Source organism: Mustela lutreola, chromosome 7 (assembly GCF_030435805.1).
Source record: "Mustela lutreola isolate mMusLut2 chromosome 7, mMusLut2.pri, whole genome shotgun sequence".
Taxonomy (NCBI): Eukaryota; Metazoa; Chordata; class Mammalia; order Carnivora; family Mustelidae; genus Mustela; species Mustela lutreola.
The window spans coordinates 148,104,228-148,125,623 of record NC_081296.1 but is presented as its reverse complement, the minus strand read 5'-3'; the positions used below and the strand labels follow the sequence as shown (position 1 = coordinate 148,125,623).

The 21,396-nt window shown below is 48.9% G+C and overlaps 1 protein-coding gene across 5 annotated transcripts in view; it reads right to left on the bottom strand.

Moving 5' to 3' along the window:
• The window catches only part of EML1 (EMAP like 1), a 173,003-nt gene that overhangs the window by 33,574 nt on the left and 118,033 nt on the right, over window positions 1-21,396 (bottom strand). For 4 of the 5 annotated variants that reach the window (XR_009355867.1, XM_059183091.1, XM_059183092.1 and 1 more), the window contains exons 4-6: window positions 12,829-12,963; window positions 2,831-2,859; window positions 1,852-1,908 (exon numbers count right to left, since the gene is read on the bottom strand). Coding sequence is in view for 4 of the 5 variants with exons in the window: in XM_059183091.1 (XP_059039074.1) it covers window positions 1,852-1,908; window positions 2,831-2,859; window positions 12,829-12,963 (221 nt within the window). In the remaining variant the exon portion in view is untranslated. The remainder of the gene's footprint in view (window positions 1-1,851; window positions 1,909-2,830; window positions 2,860-12,828; window positions 12,964-21,396) is intronic. The other variant, XM_059183090.1, reaches the window with a different exon arrangement.

Genomic DNA, 21,396 nt, shown 5'->3' with positions numbered 1-21,396 from the left:
ACGGGGCAAGAGGAACACCCAGAGGCATAGCAGCATGGGGCAAGAGTGGTTTTACAAAGAAATCAGGTGGGGTTTTCTGCTGGCACCCGGGAGGTGGTGAGACCAGAGAGAATGTCTGTGAGCTCCTGGTGAATTCGGTTAAAACTCACAGCAGACCAAACGCCCGGGCCCCTGTGGCAGTTAAATCGGGGAGTTGGAACCGGTGTGGCAGCACAGAACTCAACAGAGAAACACCCGTGGAGAGGAAACAGGTGAGGTCACGGAGGGGTTACACCGCCAGAAGCACGGCATTTACGGGTTAGTTTTGTAAGTCTTGTCCCCAAGGAGCTTCAAACAACGCCACATGCAATATGGCCTGCAGGTTAAGGGGCCGTCCTGGCTGCATGTTCCCGTGTGCGTGCGCTTCTGGGCTCACATGCACGCGTGGGACGCTCGCTCACTCTGCACAGTCGGACTTGTGACTAAGAACCCTCACGTGCTCGTCCTGCAGACGCCACGCCAGCCACTCAGGTCCCTGGACCTTCCTGTGAAGACGCCACCGCCAGGCTGTCCTCCCCAGATCCCCTGGGGCCGGCCTTTCTCAGGTCTGGCACCCCAGGCTCTCCTACTGCTCGCCCGGGGCATTTTCCATTCTGCTGCCAAACCATCGAGGCCCAGAGTGGATTTCAGCGAGTCCCTCCTCCACGCAAAGTCCTTCGCCCGCTCTGCCACCTGCTGGCGTCTGGCGCCCTGCCTGCCCTCCCATGGGGTCTCTCTGGCCGCAGCACCGGCCCGTCTCCTCCTGTCTGGCCAGATGTGTCTCCCGCACTCTGCTCTGGGCCTCTGCCCCTGTGGATACCTCCTCCCTTCCTTAATCCCTCACCCGAGTCTGAGCTCATGGGGCTGTGTGGCCGCCACACCTGCAGGACCCAGGAGCCGCCGGTGGACGACAGGAGGGGAAAGAAAGCAGGGACGTGTGAGCTCGGAGCTAGAAGATACGCGGTCACATGCACTCTCCTTGTACGAGAGGAGGCAGAGCGCGTGGATGGGGAATAAAGAGGCTGTTGTGCCCTCTCTGCCGCTCGGCGGAGCCCTCCGCAGCTGCCACAATCGTGCGCGTGAAATACTGGGTCTGTTACAGCTGTGCACTGGCGAAGTCATCACAACAACGCTTGCTTAGCACAATTATAATCACTGACTGGGGGAAAAAGCCCCGGGGTTTTGCCTTGGCACTGTTTTGCGCTGGTAGTTCAGACGTTCTACATCTAAAGTCAAAACGCAGGGGCGCCTGGGAGGCACAGTCGGCTGAGCGACCGACTCCTGGTTTCCGCTTAGGTCGTGATCTCAGGGTCGTGGGATGGAGCCCTGCATTGGGCTCTGCGCTCAGCATGGGGTCTGCTGGAGATTCTCTCCCTCTGCCCCTCTCTCCCCAGATAAATAAATCTTAAAAAAAAAAAAAATCAAATCAAAATGCAGCAAGGGAAAGCAAAAGTATTTTCCAGGCATGTTAGGACAATAGCTCACAGCGGCCAACCAGAAGGCGTGGAAGGGAAGGCCAGCAGTGGTACAAGACACCAGGTCAAGCAGTGGGGCATTCAGCACTGCCCTATAGCTCTCTTAAGTTTTGTCTGGTGTTTTCAAAGTGCCTGCAACCAGCCAATAATCAAGCCAGATCAAATGTATAAGCTACTTATTAAAACCCATCCAAGTCAATGCACGGGGATGCTTTTAACTGAAAATAAGTTGGAGTGGCTCGTGTGCCCAAAACATTTTCATACCAGGAGAGTATCTGCTTGCCTGTATGAAGAAGTTTCTGCAGCCTGGGTAGCAGCTTTGCTCAGAGAGCTATGAGGTTTCAGAAATGCCGCCTACCTTTGCAGTGTGTCACCCGGCGTTTCCCTTGTGATTTCGGAGACAGGGACAGAAGCGCTAGATAAAGAGATGGCAAGAACTGCGAGAGGGACCGGCCCGCCCGCTCGCTGGGGAGCAGCCTCGCTGGGGAGCAGCCTCGCTGGGGAGCAGCTGGCTCTCCGTTGGAGCCGCTGCCCCACCCCCGGCAGGAGAGCCTGCCTTCAGTGCAGGGGTGCAGACCAGCGCGCTCAACGCCTGGCTTGGGGCAACTACGTTTTCAGGGCGTGATCTCATGCCTCCTGAAAATGAAATGAATACTCAAGCACATGCCAACACACACAGACACTGACTTCTGTAGAGGTTTCGATTCTGAACTGAAGAGGAAAAAACTGGAAAAGTTAAAATGAAATGATTGTACTCAACTGATGCCGTACTTGTCAATGGTTCTGCATTTTAAATGCATCTTTAAATCAGGTTATGATCCTAAAAACAGCATCTACCTTATTGCAAAATGTGTTAAAAAAAAAAAAAAAAGGTAAATGGAAAGTCCAATGAACTATTAGTTTGCAGTTTAGGAAATCAAAGGCAGAAAGAGAGGGGAAAAAGCTACTTTTAGACAAAGTTATAACATAATGCATCAGAAAGCTTCCCTTTCGGAGAGAGGCAGGTGTTGAGCCGGAAGCCCCGAGGGTCAGGGGGGACTATCAAGGCAACACAGTGTTTTCCTCCAGAAATTCTGCCTCTGCTTTATTGGTGGCATTTTGCTCTTCCTCCTTATTGGTGCAACTTAAATCGGGTTTAAGGGGGTGAATAGAGGGTCCAGTCTTTATGACCGTTGTATGGCCGGTCTCTGTGGCCTGAGCCCCGCCGCCCGGCTGCCGGCTGCTGGCACTCAGCCCGTGAGCCCCACCACGCGGACAGCGAAGGTGACAAGCTACTTATCCATCCCTCGAGTCCTGAGGGGAGTGTGGGGCCCACACAAAGATAAAATCCAACTTACCTGCGCTGAAGACGGGCTCCTTGGGTTTGCTGTGGAGACAAAAGGGAGACAGGTTTAGAGGGAGGCTTGGGGGGACGGTGAGCCTCGCTCACGGGGAGGCCGGTCCCGGAGGCCACACGGGTGACGGTCGTTAAGGAGAAAAACAAAACCACGTGGCAGCAAAAAGGAACATGGGTAGAGGAGCGTGTCTGAAAGCGGGTGTGAGAGGCTATAATCCCAGCCTTCTCCCCACGACTGAGCTGTGTACGAGAGCACGTGAGGCTCTAGGAAGAAAATGTGCTTCACCAAGACGGGAATGGCCGCATCTACAGGTGTAAAGCTTTGCTCTCCTTCCCCGTGCTCTTCTGATAGATTATTTAAGTAATCTATTTAAAACCAGCGAATTCCTGACACAGGGCCTTCTGCGTAAGGACCCTCAGAGCTCAGCTCCTAGCAGGGCAGCTGCTCTAAGAAGAAAAAGACGACAAGAATACGGATATCAGGGGTGCACCCGTCTCAGTGCTGGGGGACCCCGCCGCGCACTTCCACCTGGAAGCACTTCCACCTGCAGCTGGGACCACCCCGACTGCACCTGGGGGAACCAAGCCTCCGGTGTATTCAAGGTCATCCCTAGGGGCAGGCTTCCATGCGGGGAGCTCCCACAAGGAGGGCCCTGGGTAGAAGGATATGCCTGCTCCTTCCCGCAACAAGCACCTGCAGGGAGAGATTACCCCCCCCACCAGGCCAGGGAAGGGACTCCTGGGCAGGACACCTCATGTGTCCTGTTCAAACAGAGAGCCAGTGCCTGGTCCCCTGTCTGCGAGACTCGTGTGTCTGCTCCGTGCTCCCCTGTGCCACCTCGCTTCCCAGAGGACCTTCCGCTTTCACACTCCGAACAAGACAGCCGGTGTAAAGGAAAGCTCCCCCCCCCCCCCCCGAGAGAGCCGGAGGAAGCACACTGATGTGTGTGTGCGCCATGTTTTTTTAGAAAGTACCTGAGCCGACAGAGCTCTAATACTACTTTTCTCCTCCGTTTTTTCCAAATACATTGAGAAACACCACGAGTAAGGATTAGCTGTGACCTGGGGATGCCCGGGAGGCTCAGTCATTTGGGCGACCAGCACTTGATTTCAGCTCAGGGCGTGATCTCAGGGTCGTGGGATCGAGCCCCGCATCGGGCTGCACGCTCAGCACAGACTCTGCTCAAAATTCTCTCCCTCCTGCTGCTCCTCCCCCAACCCTCTCGAATAAACAAATGAAATTTTATAAAGGAAAAGAATTAGCTGTAACCCCACAATATAATAAATGCTATTATCAATGTCCTTTATTCCCAGAAAATTTTATGCCATACAGGGGCGGGAGGAGGGAATGGGGCTCTGGACTGATGCTTTAGAAACGCTCCACTCAAATGTGTTTTAAATAGTCGGATCCGTGGCATGACGCTGACATTTGGTCACTGAAAACTACTCTGGAAGCACGGGACAGTCTTGACTGTGACAGTCTGTCTTCCACTAGCCTCGAAGGCCCTACTGTCACCTCTCCCGACAACTCTCTTTCTGTCCGCCTCTCCTCTGTCCCCTGGTCACTGAGTGAGCTGCCCTGTCCGTGGTGGCCCTCGCTCGTGCCGGACCTTAGCTCCTGTGTCAAGCCTCTGCCTTGGCTTCCCTGCCTCCTGGACACAGGTCCCACAGCCCCTGCATTGTCTGGACTTTGAGCCACTGCCCGGAGAGGCCTCTCTGATAATCTGTTCTGCAACCCCCTCCGGTGCTGCCCCCCATCCCCCCTACCCCCCCCCCCCCCCGGCCGCTGCTGCAGGGAGGCGCTTCCAGAGGGCAGGGACCTCTGCTGGTCTCACAGCTGGGTTCCCTGCCTGCACCTGATAAGGCTGGGTCGTGGGGGGGTGCTTCCCTTGGCTCCCCCATGGGGTCCGCAGACTTCACCGTGCACCGTGCCTCCAGGGCTATGGGCTCTTGGTCTTTCCTGGAGGGGTGGCTGGCTCTTGCCCAGCATCTGCATGAGCCCCTCAGGGACAGCATTTCTCCTGGTTCCTCTGCTCTGCCCTCGGACTACAGCAGCCTGACGTGCCTGTGTCCCAGAGAGGGTGTCCTGCACTCCTGACCTATCCCGAGCTCACTGCAAGTCCACAGAAAGGCAGGAGAGTGTGTGTGTGTCCCTGGTGCCAGGGGCTCCCAAGACTTCCAAACGACCGTGCCCATCTACACTCAGCTTAATTATCCCGTGAGCTGTTTTTTCGACTGTTTTCCCGACGTACGTCCGGGAAGGCTCCTCTCCTGTCGCTCTGCCCAAGATGAGCACAGCCCAAGACAGGCTTGTCACCGTGTGGATTTCTAGTTCAGCATGATTACTCTGCGACCTCAGCTCCAGGGTGGGTTTAAAATAGCCATGGTTTTGCAGATTACCAGCCTGGGTTCCCTGTCCGGATGGGAGCGACGCTTCTGGGATCACCAGAGTCAAAGCAGGAGGCTGACCTCTGACTTTCACGTACTATTAGCTTCCCGGGCGGGGGAGGGCACGCGGGGTTAACGTTGAACCGCAAGACTGCAGAGCAAGCAGACTGTTAGAGGGACATCAGGACAGGGAATCGAAGACACGAAGGCCGTTTTTCCATCATGACTTTGATCACGAAAACCAGGAACACAGGAATAAGCCATCCAGAACCTTTCCCGGAGACTGAAAAGTGCAATTATGAACTCTGTCCTCAGAGAGAGAGATCCACAGGGCAGTCTGAATTCCACACACAGGAAGGCCCGTGGACTTTTGAGGCTGATTTTGTAACAAAAGAAGAAGAATCAAAGGTTCTCTGTGAAAACACCAGAAACGAGAGCGCCTGGGTGGCTCAGTCGGTGAGCGTCTGCCTCTGGCTCAGGTCATGATCCCAGCAGGGAATCTGCTTCTTCCTCTCTCTCTGCTCTCACCCCCTCCTTCACGCCCTCTCTCTCCAATAAATAAGTAAAATGTACTAGAAACGGCAGTGTGAGTGTTAACAATCGAGGGTCACAGAGAGAGGCCCCAAGTAGCAGCGTTGCTCCTGAACTGTGTCTGAACTGTGCATCACATTTGCTCTGAACTGTGCATCACATTTTGGGCTGATCACATTTAGAAAGGATACTACTGCTGTGTTTCACTATTCTAGAAAGCTACATTGTTATAGAATATACACTATTTACTTGTGAACCCGTTACTGCCATCTGCGCCAGCACCCTTCCTAAACGGCGCCGGAGTGCCAGGGGAGAGGGTGTCCCACTCCTGTGTGCATGTCTTGTAGGCACAAATGGATGGACAGACAGTGAACCTTTGCAACTAGCAGCAGAGGGACGAGCCCCAGAAGGGACGATGACGACAGCGATCCAAGATTAAAGACTCGACGGCCTCCAGTCAAAATCCATTCAGAACACCCGTCCTTTCCAAAACTCGCCGTTGGCAGATTGCCAGCGGACCCCGGGAACCCCATGCTGTTGCCTGGGCTGCAAGTTTGCTTGGTCCCATCCAGTGTTGCGTGACTGGTCTCCTGTGACCAGCTAAGTAGGGAAATGTAAGTGTGCCCCGTGGGGAGGCTGACGCAGGCGTGTCCCCCCCACCCCCCGCTCCCCCTGGAATGACTTGAGCACGGAGGAGACAGGATTTCCCCTCTGCTGGGCAGACCTTCGCTTCTTGGCTCTTCTGCACTGGGCGGTGGCCCATCCCTCCAAAATGAACAGTGTTGCAGTCGGGTATGGCTTTTACGGCTCTGTTTTGGCAGGAAGATCTGCTGGAAGAGTTTGGCTCTGTGTTTCCTTGAGCAGCTGGCTCAGGAGACGATCGGAAGGACTCTCAGACACTATAAGCAGTACCTGGGGACTCACGGAGGAGGCGAGGCAGCCGAGAGCCTTTGCCAGACCAGCAGCTGGATCTGGAGGAAACTAAGCCACCGAGCAAAGGAACAGTTCCTGCTGGGAGCTGTGAGCTCGCACCCACGCAGCAGCTACAGCCACCTGGGTCCACGTTGTGCGTTACCAACGCCCCGATAATGTCCACTGTGGACTCCGGGAGCAGTGGTTGTCTGTCTGTTCATCTGCTAACACTCCTCTGCCCCAAGGAAGGCTGGGTGTGCACAGGGAGGCACGTCTGGCGGAGAACTTGCTCGGACTCCAATGCAAGCCGTATCCACCGTGCTCCTCTTCTGCGGTGGGATCTGCACTCGGCACCTCCGTATCTGTTACCTAATTTGTCCCACGTGCCTGAAAGGGCTCAGGGGCCCAGGTCCTGTGCACTGCAGGTCTGACATCCGAGTGCCATGTGTGAGGGGGCCCCCCGGGGGGCCAGGATGAGAGCAGAGCCAACACGCGTCCAGGGCTGTTTGAGGAGAGACGCTTGTTTTTGAAAGTGACCGCTCAGGCTCCATCAAGGAGGACACCATTCCAGGGTCCAATGTGTTATTTCCCTGAAACTTACTCACCTGTGAAAACTGTTGTTCTTGGCACACACGCCATGAGTCCTTCTGAAAAAGACCCACTTGAAATAACGTTTCCACTGGAAATCAAAATACTTTACCGCGTAAGTAATGACTCTCCATATAAATGCCCTTACGTGGCTTTCTGCTAGAAAGAGGGTCATTTAGGAACCATCTAAAAGAGTTTAGAAGTCACTGGAGACCTCTCTGGGAACAAAGACTGTTTCATAGACATTTGCAGCCAATACTTCCAGCTTAATGTGGCAGAACGAGCCCAGATTTTGAAGTCAGCGGTTCCTATACTCAGGTCAGGCAAGAAGCTTTATCTCTGTAAGCCTTACCTTCTTTCATCTACAAAATGGGACTAAATCCACTGTCAGGTACAGGCCAGATCAGATAAAGTGTGTCACAGAGCGCCCGGGACACGGTGATTACTTAATGTCCCTTCCCTCTTCCGAATTTCATGGATAAGAAGCTGCACATTATTTCCAGGCCCTCTGCCTGCCAGCCTCCTAATGATAACAACATACAGAATATTAGCACTTATCACTTTAACATTTATTAAAAGATAAATGGCCCCACAGCTTGGAAAGTGAACCCCTTTTTCTGTAAAGGGAAGATGCGTAACTCAAGTCACCTCATTTCCAGTGCAAAACATTTTGGAATCCGAAGGGTCGTGTCAAACCTGTCTACCAGTAGGTGGTGCTGTTCACACATTTTCTTAAGTGACTTTTTTTTTTTTTTTTGGTCTGTTTTTTTAAAAATTAAATATATATTCTTTCATTCGTGCCAGAAATATTTATTGAGCAGTAACTGGCTGCCAGGCCCTGTGTGAGATGCTAGTGATACAAAGAATAATAAGGGGCAACTTCTGCCTTCCCAAAGCTCCAGGGAGGGCAAGAGGCCTGCGTGGCGATGGGGTGAGCGGGGAGGAAGTTCCAGATAAAGCGAATGAGCAGGCACTCAGCAATCAGAAAGGCAGCTGACTCAGACCCAAGAGCCAGGGCAGGCTTCCCAGAGAAGGGGCATCCTGCGCTGGGTCTTGAAGCATCAGCTGGAGTTCCTCCAAATGTACCCAACCATCGACCCCCGCCAAATATCCAGACACATACACGTCATGCAGTTTAGAAGGGGAAAACCCTCCACTCACTAAGTGCTAGAAGGTGTAATTCATTAAGCTATGTATTTCTTTGTGGGGGGGTTTTAGCCTTTTAAAAAAAAATCTGTTTTATAATACAATAAGGATATTTCTTTTTTAAAAGATTCTATTTAAAAAATAAAGATTTTATTTATTTAAGAGAGAGAGAGTCGGGGAAGGTCCAGAGGGACAGGGACAAGCAGACTCTGCGTGGAGTGCAGAGCCTGACGCAGGGCTCGATTTCACAACCCTGAAATCATGACCTGAGCCGAGATCAAGAGTCAGATGCTTTACTGACTGAGCCACCCAGGTGCCCCTACACAAGAAAGGTTTTTCTAAATATACTATCTTCTTACTTAGATTTGCATTTCTTTAATTCAGACTGGGTTTGATCATGGGGGAGCACACGTTACTTGTGTAATACACCATTTATCTCAGAGAAAAAATTCTTGCTGGGGACAAGTAAGAGCTGGTGTTAGAGACGCATGAATATCGGGGCCCAAGAGAAGAAGGGGTGCCAGCAGACAAAGGCCCTTGCTGCCAGCCTGAGGGTCAAGATTCAGATTACAATCTCAGTGATGTTCAAGTAAAACAACAGATTTTAGCCCTGAGGACCTCGAGGTGTCACTGAAAAGACTATTTCATTGAACACTAGAGCTGGAGGAAGGATGGAGCTCAGAGTCCCCAGCTCAGGGTTCTGGACCCTACAGTCTGGATAAAGCAGCTGGAACAGGCGTTCAGGTAGCTCAGGTAGTTCAGGTAGCCTCTAAGGGGGCATTTTCACATCCTTGCTATGTTGAAGTTTTGTTTTGTTTTTTTTTTTTTTCTTTCCACTTTTGCTGACTCTTGAGGTGGGAGTTTAAGTGTGTGTGTGTATGTGTGTGTGTCTTAATAATAAATGTGTGTTCTAACAAGGTTTCCAGCTGAGACATTTCTTGTTCCAACAAAATGAGCCCATTACAATAACTTTTTGATGGAATCAAAGTATCTAGTTTACAAAACTGATATATGTCACTCCAGTTAGAATTACAAAGAGGGGGAAGGACCAGTTTTCTAACTGAAACACTCAAGCAGTCAAGCAACATTTTACATAAAACTGCATTCTAAGTAATAGTTGTTCTTCTGTCTGATAATAACACTTTTTTTTTTAAATTAAAAAAAATCCCTATTGGGTTGCTACAGAGGCTATGTTAGATAGCACAGGTCGTTCATCAGAATGTTACTGTTGATTTCCTATTTAAATTTAATACGTACTTCATTACAACACAAATCACTATGTAACTGTTAATATTTATCATCAGTAATCCATAGAGTAAACATTAACCTTGCCATATATTGCTTTTGTTTTTATGTAAGTCTTGTTGGTGCGAAGATTACATGCTGTTGTTATAAGCAGAGTATTTTAAGGTGTTAGACACTCGAAGACAAGCCTACAAGGTCACAAGAATGACCGTCAAATCCAGTGACCACTTCCAAAGAAAATGAGACACAGGAACATTGATACTCATAAAAGAACATGGTTTCTATGGAAGTAAAACACACCATTATTTTCAAGTAAATTAGTCTATCTCGGAAACTGTGAACATTGAGGACCTCAAAAACACGATTATTTTATGTTTGACATGAGGATTTAGACGAGGTCTATGGAGTGTTCATATTTCCTGGAATTCTCATCGAGAACTATACGTGCTGACGTGGGATTGTTTTCCTGGAGCGAGAGGAAGCTTTTTCCAATTTCCGTACAAGGGCCACATGCGCGAAGACGGCTCTGCATATGGTGTGTGGCAACGTGCGCTCGGGAGCCAAGAGTCTGCTTCTCCCAAGAAACGGCCCCGGCGTGGGTGCGCGGCGCACTTGCTGCACAAAGCCGGGCCCATTCAGGGTCACCCCTGGGCTCACTCTCCCTCCCTGCATGCCGGCCAGCTCGCCTGCAGCCCTGCTCACTTCTGGTGCAGCGCGGACAACCGTGCAGACGTGTCACACTTTCTGACCACCCCCTGACCCCTGACCCCTGTTCCCCTGAGCCCTTCTAGATCTTGCCCGAACTCAGGTTGTGTTCCTGGGACTGCATCACGCACACGAACCTCAGTGAATGTGTGTCGGACCAGAAACAAGGCTAATTGCTTCCACCCCCACGTAACCCCCGTATCTCACAAGTGAGGGAAAGAAAGTTCCCAGTTCCAGAAGCCTTGTCAACGATCCTCCTGTGCTCTTCTCGGGCCTCGTGCTCTCACAGGCGCCACCACCATGATGCCTGTGACCAGGTGCCAAGCCTTGGGCTGGGGGTTCCCCTCGCAGTCAGTTTGACAAGATTTGAGGCGACTGGGTCTGAGATCCCTCAGGCACCCAAGTGAAAGCTGAAGCTTGGAGAAGTTCCTGGTTTACAAACCCAGACCTTTCTTTTACTCTAGAGTTTGTGCCCTTTCCATTTTGTCTTGCTGTCCCCAGGAACCGCATAAGACCAGCTCTGAAAATGGACGACGGCCTCCTGGAACCATGGACAGACAGACATTGGAGTGATCAGGAGATGAGCACACCGTCTTAGAGCACCAAAGACCATGGTGGTTTAAAGACGGTTATGTCAGGCCACGTCCCTACAGCTTTCTCTGAACACTTTAAGACCCAGCCACTGGGCATTGGTCCGGGAGACTCCAGCTCTGGTTTGGGGCCAGACCAATAGAGCCCAGGATGGGGGCTGCTCACCGGGGAAGGGAGAGGAGGAAGGAAGTAAAGAGTCAGGCAGAGACTGAATCACCAACTTGACCTTCTCCGTGCTGCTTCTTCCTGTCTCAGTTACTGGGCTATTATTCCCTCGGGCCCCTGAAGGTATCTGCCACACCAGCAATTACCTACGAGAAGGCAAGAACTTTCCTTCTCAGGTGTGTGCAACTCAACTGTTCAGTGGCACACAGGCCTCAACTTTTTCTGGGTCCGAACGAAACAAAGGATTTATTTTTAAATGGACATGTTTAGTTGCTTGAGTTATTTTTAGAAAATAAGAAGATTTTCCCCATCCCTCATTTCCAAATCAAAATTTCCTACCGTGGCAGTAAAAACAAAACAAAACCAAACAAAACCTTTTGCAAATATCTTTTATGGAAATATTTACCCAATGCATTTATCAATGCCATAGGATTTGAAAGATAAAACAGATCTGGAGTTTGCACAAGGCAGATTCTCTTTGGAAATTCTTAATAAAAATCAGATGTGCACAGAAGGAGCCAAGTTTTTAAGAACTGCCAAGATCTAGACATTTCAGGCCAACTTCCAAGCTTACCCTAAACTCAGAGGAGCCTGCGGCAAGGCCCGTTTACGCTCTATTGCCAACGGAGCCACGTGGCCTTATTTCTAAGATATTATGGTCCAATTAACATAATCTTCTGATAAGAAGTACTAACAGTCTAAATTAGAAGACAGAGGCCCATGTCAGTCTCTGAGGCTGTTATTTGACAGTGGGGGGCCCTAACCTGCTACAGTTGGGGAAAGTGCCTGCATCTTTTCCACAAAAGGTACCTTTCAGGGATAAAACTCAAAAAGAATTTAAGGTTCCTTGCAGGGCTGAATCCGAGTGGATTTACAAACTTGGAATTTTTACAGCCTGTGGGTTGGAGTCGATTGCTTTATGACTAAGCCTTCTTCTTACATAAACATTTGGGGGGAAAAAGCCACGTTTAGCCTGCGAAGCTGAAGTCCCTTCCTCAGCCTTGCTCAACAGAGAGAGAGTAGAACGATGTTTAAAAAGAGAATAAAGTGCAGCGTCAGGTATGTGCCCAGAGACACCGGTCTCCCGTGCCCCACACGTTAGTACACCTGACACGGGCCATTAAAACGGCAACAATTCCCTTTCACTAATAAAAGGCTACTAGTAGTTGTGTAGGTGATTATCATGATCCATGATAAATTAACCTCAAAGGGAAAGTTCAGAATTAGAAGTAAGCGTGTTTTGTGAGACCAGAAAGAAACGGTCCTATACCTGGTATCGGCTCCGTATTAAAAATGGTTTCTGACAAATGATAAAACTTCAACTTTTCATCCAGTCTGCCTTGGGAAATATGGTTGACAAAGTTAAACAACCCAGTGAAACTAATTTCAAAATGGCAGCAGAATGTACTAGAAGTATAGAGTGCTCCATAAGGAAATTCAGAATGGTTTTTCCCCCAGTTCCCAAGAATTCTTGGGAATTCTTTCTGTCGGCACCAGGGTGGTGGGATTTCAAGATCTTGCCCTCTAGCTGGACAGTGACGGTGGGAGCTGGGTTGAGGGCCTGCCGCCACAGGCCAGTGGCTGAGTGCCCGCAGCGCTCTCCGAAGGCCTGCCCCCCGCGGAGAGCTCGAAGCTCGCGTGCATTTTAGGGGATCTTCTGATTCATCTCTGGGGAAAAGAAGTAACAGAACATGCCGACAGCAGGAGCCCAGAGGGGAAGCCCCTTACCTCTCACTGTTCTTCTTGCCGCTGGAAGAGCTGCTCGTGGATCCTGTGCGGTTTCGGTTTCCTTTGGAATCCCCATGGCTTTCCTTCCGGCCGCCAGGAGATACTCTCTCGGAGGAGCTGGTCCTCTTGATGGTGCTACAGGGAGAGGTAAAGGGCATCGAGATTCTTAGTGGGGAGCTTTTATTTTACTGCCAAGCATAAAAATATATTTTTATGTACTTTCACATGGCTATTTAAGAGCTCGGCTCTGATCCTACCTATAGAATGTCTGTCTCTATGTGTGTGTGTCTGTCTGTCCATATTCTTCACTGCAGAACGTCACTTGGAATCAATGCTCTGTTCGCTGCCTTTGGAACAGTGGCAACTGGTACCCAGTTCAATGTCACAGCAGAAACCACGAGGGAAATCCCCCCAGCCACGGCTGAGCGCACTCCAGCAGTTTCGCAAGAAGGAGCCTGCCCCGGAGCAGGGTTCAGTCTAAGGCAGGGGTGACACCCCCAGAGGGCATTTGGCGATGTCTGGAGACATCTTTAATGGTCCCAGCTGCAGGGAGAGGGCTGCTACCAGCATCAAGTAGGTGGACAGGCCAGGGATGCTGCCAAAAGTTGCACAACTCCCCGGACAACCTGGCGACAAGAACCACCCAGCCCCTCAAAGTTCACAGCGCCGAGACGGAGGAGCTCTGGTCTAAGGGCACATGTGGGACAAATGGAAATAGGACACCCCCGGTAATGACTAACACGGTCCACCCTGTGTGTGATGCCCCAGTGTGGAGGTAGCACCCCTGCAGGGTAGCCAGGGGGAGCCGGATGGGTGGGGGTCTGGGGGCGATGTCTGGGAAGACTTCCTGGAGATGGCGAATTTCTGGGAGAGATGAAATGAATGGCATGAATGTGTCGCCATCCCACAGGCGGGGAAAGATGTGCTAGGAGAGCGGCAGACCCATGTGGCACGAGGTACCTCAGCCAGAACCCGGGCTGCTGGTGGGACGCGCAGCGCCTGGAGCACAGCCGTGAATTAGGGGTATCCCTGTGACGTCCAGGTCCTCACCAGCAGGCCACGCGTTCCTCGGGACCCTAGCTCGTGGGCCTTCTTATGTACTTTGAGAACCTGGTACAGAAGTTTGATGTTCATTCAGTGAAAAAGACCAAAATAAGTGAATCAGTAAGTGGGCATATCACAGAGAGCCCGTCGCGAGGCGCTCTAACACCTGCTCTCGGTAAGAGAGGAGCGGGCTGGCCGGTGGGCATGTAAGCCAGCCCGTGGAGAAGGCTGGAGAGGCAGGAGGAGGAAGCCAGGAGAGGGGCCTGCAGGCAGGAGAGGGGCCTGCAGGCAGGAGGAAGCAGGTGCAGACAGAGCCGGGGCTGTCGGTGGAGATGGGACGAGAGACACTAGTGCCAGGTGGCTGCGACAGGACGGGCCCAGGGAGGGTGGCCGATCAGACCCCATTTCAACCGGGGAACACGGGAATCACGGCAGTTACGACCAAGGCTACACTCCTGGGGGGAGGGTCTGAGGCCCCCTTTCTCCTAATGACACAGCACAGCTGCGCAATGGCGTTTCTCAGTAGCCCCCCCCCCCCCCCCACACACACACTCTGACTCGCCTGTCCTCACCCCCTTCCTTCAGGCCAGGTTCAGTCCCTTTCCCTTTGGAAATGCTCAGCACTCAGAGAAAGATCTCTTTGCATGTTTTTAAAACCTGCATGGTGTATCAGTTTTTTTGTTTTTTGCGTATCAGCTTTTGAAAAACCATTGCGCCCTCTGGGTGAGCAAAAACAAGCCACGTGACCGTCATTGTGATGACATCGGTGCGCTTTCCGCACAGACTTTCCGGGAGCTAAGGAAGCTTCGGATCTGGAGCACCAGAATCTCACAACTGCGATCTGAACGGGGATGCCTTAAGGTCAAAATTGTGCATTTTTAGAACGCTCAATTTGGGGACAAGGAAATTACAGATCTTAGGAGAGCACTGCGTTTCTCAAATTTGGGACTAAGGTCTAAAAATTCTAGAAACCTTTGTGCTTAAAGTTTAATTTCTTCCAGAGACAAGACACAGTGAGCTGATTTAACTTTGCGGGATCTTTCTCTGCCAAGCACCTAGCATGGGGCTCGGAGGCAGGCTGCCTGGTCCCCGACGGGCCCCGCGGGAGAGCAGCCGCGGCAGCAGCCACCAGCCTGAGCGTCACCCACGTGGTGTCCTTCGGGGAGTTCATGGCAAGTTCATGGCAACTTAAAGACTAGTATAGAAGACGCTTCCAGGCTCTTCCAGAAAAGCCATGAGTGTTCATCAGCTACAGCAAACATTAACCGATTTTCTAATAATGCTGAGCTTAGCGGCCTGATCTACCAGGGGGCACCAGGGATGGGAACAAGGAACTAGCAGGTGGCAGGGACGGGCCATATAAACTAAGAACTTCTCGGCTGGCATATGGGACTTAATCGAGTCCCCCGCAAAGGTCAGGTGAGCCCCTTCTACAGATGAGGACACAGAGGGACACAGGAGCTCCAGTGGGATTATTTCTCTCCTCGTTCTCTCTGCGGGGCTTCCTTACTCAGGCCTGCGCACGGTTCAGGAGCTACATGCACACAGGGCTGAGGACCTGCTGAACATCTGAAAATCCAACGAACGTCAGTCATTAACACGGTTACAGGATCTGAGGCTAGACCAACAGGAGACCCTGAAGACCGACGTGCTGCAGTGGTAACGAGACCTCCGGCGCCCACACTGTGCGCTCAGCTGAAGGGCTCCTCGCCTTGGAGTCCTTCTACTTGATCCGCACGTGTTGAGGAGACCCACAGACCTGTTCGATCTACGCGCGAGAGCCACGGGGACAAAGTGGAAGACAACCGAGAGTGACGACGGAAGCATGGAAAAGTATTTTGCGAAGCTTCAATAAATAACAGAACACACAGCACACACCAAAACGAGAACATTTCCGTCTGCCTGTACAGACTGGGACGTAATTCATCACGGCTCTTCCCAGATATTAGTCATCTGCATATTTGCATTAAAATGTGAAACTTAAAAAAAATATATATATATATATACACTATTGTTGGATACAGAGGAAAAACAAGATATTTCCTTTTGAGAGCCAAGAGCTCTTCTGAATTAAAGAGGATTTACCAGGACTCTAATCGAAGGACAGAAGAGAAAGCTGGAAGACGAGACATTCACAGGATCGAGGGCAGCCAGAGGGAGGAACACCGCACACTCACTGCGAGAAGCCTCCTTCGATAACCAGCAGCGAAAAATCGAAGAAGTTATGTTTCCTCTGGACAGCAAGGGAAAATATTTCTCTTCATTGTGAAAGTGGTAGAAGGTCTGGCTTGTGAGAGACTGTACCATAATGGAATACATTTTTTAGCACTTAAAGCAAGTAAAACATTTCTGGTATAAAAATGCATGGATCCCATCTTTTCTGCCTTTTGCTCCTGGTCTCTTCCCCCAGGGCCAAACCAAAAACCTTCTAAGTTCTGAAAATAAAATGGTTCTTTATATTTCATTCTGCACCCATTTGAAGGTTTTTGACAATTTAAACTGAATTGTAGACTTAATGAAAGTTTATGCAAGGGTGACTGGTGGTAAGCTTTCTTCCTACGGTTAGACAGTAACTCTGAGCAACAAGCTACAGTTATGTGTCTCTCATGATGTGATCTGGAATCAAGGATTGGCTTTCCAGAATTGTGTAAGAAGATCCCAAACATTTACAATTGAAAAAACAGAAAACAGACAGCGCTTGCATACCACCAGAGGTCTCCTGAGATGTCGTCTGTCATCACCCACTGGGGTGATGATCCTTGATTAGAGCAATTATCCACTCAACAGATATTTTTTCTTTTTTTCTTTTTTTTAAATATTTTATTTATTTATTTGACAGACAGAGATCATAAGCAGGCAGAGAGGCAGGCAGAGAGAGAGGAATGAGCAGGCTCCCCGCTGAGCAGAGAGCCCAACTCGGGGCTCGATCCCAGGACCCTGGGACTAGTCCCTGGGACTATGACCGGAGCCGAAGGCAGAGGCTTTAACCCACTGAGCCACCCAGGCCACCCAGGCACCCCTCAACAGGTATTTCTGAGGCACTGGCCTTACGAGGCACGCCGGGCTGAGCACTGGTGAGTCGGCACGGGACAAGGACCGATCCGGAATGTGTCCTGCAAGTTACGATTCCTTTTTTTTTTTTAAGGTTATATTTTGGGGTTAGGGGGAGACAGAGGGAGATCACAGAGGGAGAGTGAGGGGAAGAAATAGACCCCCACTGAGGAGGAAGGGCTGATGTGGGGCTTGACATGGGGGCTCGATCCCAGGACCCTGAGATCATGACTTGAGCTGAAGGAAGACACTTAACCGACTGAGCCACCCAGGCGCCCCAGCAAGTTCCAATTCTTGCAGGAGATCACTCATTTCAGTAATTACAAAATGCTCTTATCTCCCTCTCTTCGTCATGTCCTAGGAAGGCTAGTGGTCTTGGAGAATCTGACGGATCTTCAGAAACTTCTGTTCTACCATGTGAACCCAGATCCCTAAACCCAGGGGGTGACTGTGTCACTTCTGATCAAGGGACAGGGGCCAAGTCATCTTCCTCTGTTCAATGGCAGAATGACTCTATCTCTATTTTGCTACAGAAACAGACTCAAAAGGTGAGTTCAACATCTACATTTCAATGGATCTGACTTATAAGGAAATATATCAGAAGTAATAATAATAATTAAAACTCCCCCCAGAAAATCAGATTTCCTTTTCTACTTTTTGAGATTGCGTGCGTGTCCAGCATTTACAAATGGGTCTTTCTAACAGGTGTAACCATTTTCCCAAAGCACTGTCAGTTGTTTATTTGGAAGTGATAGATGCTTATCCCCCCTAATTTACACTTGGAACAGCGTGTTTTTAAAATAATGCTCTGTTTTGTACCAGTTTTGTTCTTTTGATCTCTCTTCTCACAGCTCCACTATTGTAAAACTGTACTGAGGAGCAGAAAGAATGAGTGATTGTCTCTGTTCTGAGCCAGTGGAAATGTTACTCTATTGTCCGCGTTAGCACCCCGCTGAGCTAGGTATGACCTAGAATGTCTTCCCCGGATTTTCTGCCTTTTTTCCTTTGACTAATGGAAACAAAGCTTTTCCCAAGGATTCCAAATCAAGCCCCCAATCGAAGTCTTAATTGGTGACACAAAGCACAACCACTGGGGACTGGACAATTTCCAAAGGAGATTTTGTTCTTAAGCACCAGGCTGAAAAAACCCATAGGACAGAAAACAAACATATATCCATCCACACAGTGCAGATGCCCCGACTTGGTTAATTTGAAACTCGGATTATAGAAAAATTCCTGCATGATTGTAAACATATTTGAAACGTCCTGAAAGCTATTTTATTCTTAATATTCAGGATGCCCAGAGTGCTTCTTGCTCTTTTCAGAATTCTCTCCTAATGAGAGATCTATAGGAACTTGACCACAGAGGAATAATTAGAGGCTACAGTTTGGGTTTCCAGCATACAAGTGGATGGGAACTCACATCCACGGATGCCCATAAAAGCCAGAAAAACAAAATTAATGGATCATCATGTCCTACCCTGAAAACCAAGAGTCTTGGACACTCAATTGAGAAAACCACGTATTACTGGTTGGCTGCTTGACAACAGCTGATTAGACGAACCAAACTGATTATTCTGTAAAGTAAAAAGAAGCATCTGCAAAGGCCTTAGAATATTTCTGGAAGGAAGGTTGTTGTTTAAGTGTTGACACGTACACAGGCACAAGATATGGCGGCTACAAATAACCAGGCTTCCTTCCTCCCTCCCTTCTGTCCTTCCTTTCCTCCTAAGCTAATCTTGCTGAGAGCAGTCACTAACCATGAGCTCTCGTGAATAAAGCTGACACGGGGGCAGAGGACCCAGGCCTCTGCTCACAGCAGATGGCCAGTTCTGTCCTTGGAGTCCAGCCCCTGAGCCCCTAAGCACTCAGCAGTCCTATCTCCCAGACCTGCTGCCACAAGGTCCCATCAGCTGCTCCCATCGGCACCCACGGGGACATCTCAGAACATCGCTGTCCTGACAGCAGCGCGCAGACAGCATGGGCCATACAAGAGGAATCATTTCCAAACGGTAATTATATCAAGTGCTTTTTATGAGCCGATGTAAATGCTGACCTGGACATCTGGGGGAAACAGCCTAGCATCGTGGGAGGAGCACAGGCTCTAGATGCACGTGAACCTGGGTCTGAGCCCCTTCCCAGCTCTGTGCCTGTGGGACCTGGGGACGTTTCCTCGTTTTTCTGAGCTTCAGTCTTCTTATAAAATAGAAATAATAATATCTACCTTCCAAGTCATTTTGAGGACTAGTGATACCAATATTAAAAACATGGTACTTTATATGCTTCTGTTATTATTGACGAATGATTTCTGCCAGCTTCACTGACTTAGGGGGGCCCAAAGCACCCACGGATGCCTCTGTGTTTTCACACCCCGGGGAGAGCATCCGTCCGGTTCCGGAGCACTGCCTCACTTCTCTGGTCAGTTCAGAAACCTACTCCCCAGCCTTACCCTACTCTGAGTACACGTTTCAAACACTAGAACTGAAAGTACAATTTGCCAGGAATTCTAGCATTTATGCCACATTAATCTAGCATTAATCCTACGAGGTCTAAGAAAGCCATCCACAGTCTATAAAGTGAAGAGCATTATCACACTACATCAAAGTTACTTAGGACCAGAGAGAATTCTACAAAATCAAGGAGCAAGAATGTTGGAAGTAAGCTCTCATGAAATGAACTGAAAGCCAGAAATTGTGTTTGTATTTCAATTTTTCCTTTCCTTTTTTTTTTTTGCCCTGAAAAAAGTTTTTATTTTACTTAAATTCCAAATATATAAGAGGTATAAATGATAAAATTCTATTTTATCCAAGAATAAAGGGAAAGAATTTCTCATTTTCTATTAGTAATTTGCTACTTTATTTATTTTTTAAAAAAGAAATTTTTTTTGAGTAGTCCCCACACCCAATGTGGGGCTCAAACTTACGACTTCAAGATCAAGAGTCGTAGACTCTACTGATTGAGCCAGCTGGGCACCACAATAATTTGCTACTTTAAAAAGTCACCCTTGAGGGGGTGCCCTGGTGGCTCAGTCAACTGGTTAAGCATCCAACTCTTAATTTCGGCTCAGGTCAACATCTCAGGGTTGTGAGATCGAGCCCCATGTTGGGTTCTGCACTGGGCATGGAGCCTGCTTAAGGGTCTCTCCCTCTCCCTCCATGTGCACGTGTGTGCTCTCTCTCTCTCTCTCAAAAAAAAGTCACTCTTGAAATACAATGTCTCGCTCTTGAATAACCAATGTGTCGAAAAGGAAATCACAAGGGAATTTAGAAAATAACTATAAACAAATGAAAATAAAAACAAAACACCCTAAAACTGTGGGATGCAGAGAACACAATACTGGAGGGAAGTTTACAGCAGTAAAGATATGCGTTGAGAAGAAGGATTTCAAACAACAACCTAACTTTCTACCTCCAGGAACAAGGAAAAGGAGAACTGAAACAAAAGTTAGTAGAAGTCAAGGACCTAATAAAGATTAGAGCAAAGATAAATAAAACAGGGAATAGAAAAAAAGAAAAAAAAATCAATGAAACTATATATTTTTTTAAAAAGATCAACAAAATTGACAAATCCTCAGCTTGACTAGGAAAAAAGAAAAGAGACCCAAATAACTAAAATTAGAAATGAAAGAGGGGATTTTATAGTGGATGCCACAGAAGTGATAAGAATTCTGTGGGACTACTATGAGCAATTATATGCTAACAAAGTGGATAACCTAGAGGAAATGGATCCATTCCCAGAATCATACAACCTTCCAAGACTAAATCATGACGAAATAAAAACCCCAACAGACCAATAACTAGAAGGAAATTGAAAAAGTAATAAAAAAAATCTTTCAACAAAGAGAAGCCCAGAGCCAGAGAACATCACCAGAGAGTCCTACCAAACATTTAAAGGTGAATTAACACCAATTCTCCTTAAACTTGTTCAAAGAACTGAAGGGTGGGGGGTGGGGGTTTTCTTCCAATCTCATTTCATGATACCAAAACCAGACAAAGACACAGGAAGGAAAACTATTGACTTATATCCCTGATGAAGCTTGAAGCAAAAATCCTCAATAAAATGCTATCAAAGTGAATTCAACTGCACATTAAAAGGATTACAGGAGTCTCCCCCTCTTCCATGGAGTACATGTTCTAAGACCCCCAGTGATGCCCAAAATAGTGGGTAGTACCAAGCCCTATTTTTACAGCTTTTTCCTATAAGTACATATCTATGATCAAGTTTAATTTATAAATTGGGCACAGTAAGAGATTAAAAATAATAATTAAGAATAAAATAGAACAATTATAACAACATACTATAATAAAAGTTATGTGACTGTGGGCTCTGTCTCTCAAAATATCTCTCATTATACTCTACTCACCCTTCTTTTTGTGGTGATGTGACACAGTACCATGTCTATGTGATGGGCTGATGTGATATGAATGAGGTAGGCACTGTGACATAGTGCCAGGCTATTGCTGACCTTCTGGT